At 56.4% G+C, this 2,183-nt stretch overlaps 1 protein-coding gene across 1 annotated transcript in view; it reads right to left on the bottom strand.

The window, feature by feature from the left end:
• The window catches only part of LOC101850203 (membrane-associated guanylate kinase, WW and PDZ domain-containing protein 1), a gene marked incomplete at its 5' end in the record, with an annotated part of 56,934 nt that overhangs the window by 30,216 nt on the left and 24,535 nt on the right, over nt 1-2,183 (bottom strand). The window contains 1 exon segment of the mRNA XM_005108063.2: nt 971-1,980. Within this exon segment, the coding sequence (XP_005108120.2) occupies nt 971-1,980 (1,010 nt within the window).

Raw genomic sequence — 2,183 nt, 5'->3', positions numbered from 1 at the left:
GCTGCAGAAAGAGTCAGGAGCCCAGAGGAGGGGGCAAAGGAGGTGAGGGGGTGGGGGCAGAAAGTGGAAATGAAAGCAGACAACAGAGCATTGCAAGAGAGCTGGAAAGGAGGTGAAAGGAGACAATTTTAGAGAAGAAATTTTTTGGTCGCTACCCGGATTCGAACCCGGGACCTTTGAATGAGAGGCCAACACCTTAACCTCTAGGCCACGAGAGCCCCCGATCAACGCTCAAAGTAACATTTCGAAAGGCCAGCAGCCAAACACCAAACCCTCAATCACTGATGCTGCAGAACAGCAGACGAGAGCCCACATTCATTATGCTACCTTAGAATTACACAGTTATATCGGGCATTTTTCAGTCGTATTGAGAGACCATGAGGTCAGAAACCAATGTTCTATTAACTCCATCAAAATCGTAAGGTTATTCGGAGTCGTTATCAAGCTATTCAATGAATTGCATTAAAAAAAAACCTCAACATGCTGTGAAACTCAAAAAAATGTTAACGCCAAATTTCTAAAATCAAAGTACTGAGCTCATAGAATTTTGTAATTCTAGGGTAGCGGAAAAGTTGGGACATCTGCGGTGTAGAGCACAATGCGACTGATTCGATTGGCGACCTTGAAAAACAAACGCGTTTGATTCTGAAGGCCACGGTTCATTTTAGTTAAGTAAGGTCAAATGGGATCTTTTGCCCCATTCATGAGGGAAAATCTGCCCGACAGGCCCAGATTTAATCAAACGTTTAGTTTTAGATCTAGTTTCAATAAGTTTTACAGCACTTGCAATACAACAAGTGCCGGAGATAAGAGGTGTTGCAAGAAAGTAACAAAGACAAAAAAGAAGGAAGAGAGACGAGGACGAAAGATGTTTGATAGGAAAGGAGAAAACCGCACCAGGGCACCCGTTAACCACCCACTCAGTCAAACGAATTGGACTGGCATTCTGCACTCAGTACAAAGTACCTACCTGGGAGCCCTCCTCCGTGCCGCCGATGATGCGGAATCCGTAGCCGCTCTCCTGTCTGTGTAGCGTGACCGTTGTCTCCAGAACGTTCTCCTCCAGACCCCTGCTCTGGGAGCGCGCCGGCTGCTGTCCCGGGAGCGATGACGCGGGGTGTGGCGGCGGGCGCCGCGGGACGCGCGTGATGCTGCTGGGCGCGGGGTTCTCGCTCTCAAACGACGTGCTCTGCCGCACGGGCCGGCCGCCAGGCGTCAATCCACCGCCGCCGGCAGAGGGGAACGGGTGGCGCGGAGGGAACTCGCCGGCGTAGCTCCGATTGAGCGACGGGTTCTCGAACGGCTCGTAGCGCCGCTGTGACGTGGGGGAGGAGAAGTCAGGCCAATTGCGGCCGTAGTCCTGGTAGGGCGGCCTGTACTGCCGGCCCTGTTCCGAAGAAGGGTTCGGCGTGAACCGCCCGCTAGTCCTGAAATCGCTGCCGTAAGGCTGTGACGGGTGCGAGGCCGGCATGGGCGGCTTGCCGTTGCTGCTGCTGCCGCGCATATCCGCCGCTGTGGGCGTTTTCGGCCGGTGTATGTCCGTCCGGCTGTTCATGTAGTCCGGGCCGGGACCCCCGCGGGCCATCATCTCAGGGCCGGGCGTCCGGCTGCGGAACTGTCCCGGCTTCACGTCGCGGCCGCCGTAACCCCAGCGGTCGTCGGCGGCGACGTGGTTGTGCATGGAAGGGTAGGCGGTGGAAGACGAGTAAGAGCGCTGGAAAGGATCTCCGACGCCGGGCGGAGGAGGCGCGCCGCGGTACCGCGGGTCGTAGCGCGGGAAGAAGTCAGGGCGGCTGGGACCCAGTGGCGGTCGGCCGTCGGCGTCGGCGTAATCTCGCCGCCCCATGTCCATGTAGCCTTGCTGCTGAGCGTTATAGTTCCGCGTGGGCGTCTTGGAGCGGCTGCTGTCAGAGGGAGTCTTGGGCCGCGGTTTGTTGGCGTCGTGTTTGCTCCGCATCTTGCCGTCCACGTCATCGGGGTCTGCGGGCACACAGGGGGATAGTTAGATATGGGGGTAGTACTGGGGCAGACAGACAAGACAGGACAAGACAAGACAAGCACACACAGACAGACAGACACACATACGTACACATACAGACACACACACACACGCAGAGAGAGGAAGGGGGGAGAGGGAAGGAGAGAGAGAGAGAGAGAGGGGGGGAGGGGAGAGGGAGGCAGAG

This window comes from Aplysia californica, unplaced genomic scaffold (assembly GCF_000002075.1).
Source record: "Aplysia californica isolate F4 #8 unplaced genomic scaffold, AplCal3.0 scaffold00657, whole genome shotgun sequence".
NCBI lineage: Eukaryota > Metazoa > Mollusca > Gastropoda > Aplysiida > Aplysiidae > Aplysia > Aplysia californica.
The sequence above is the reverse complement of the archived record's forward strand: the minus strand, read 5'-3'. Positions and strand labels throughout refer to the sequence as shown.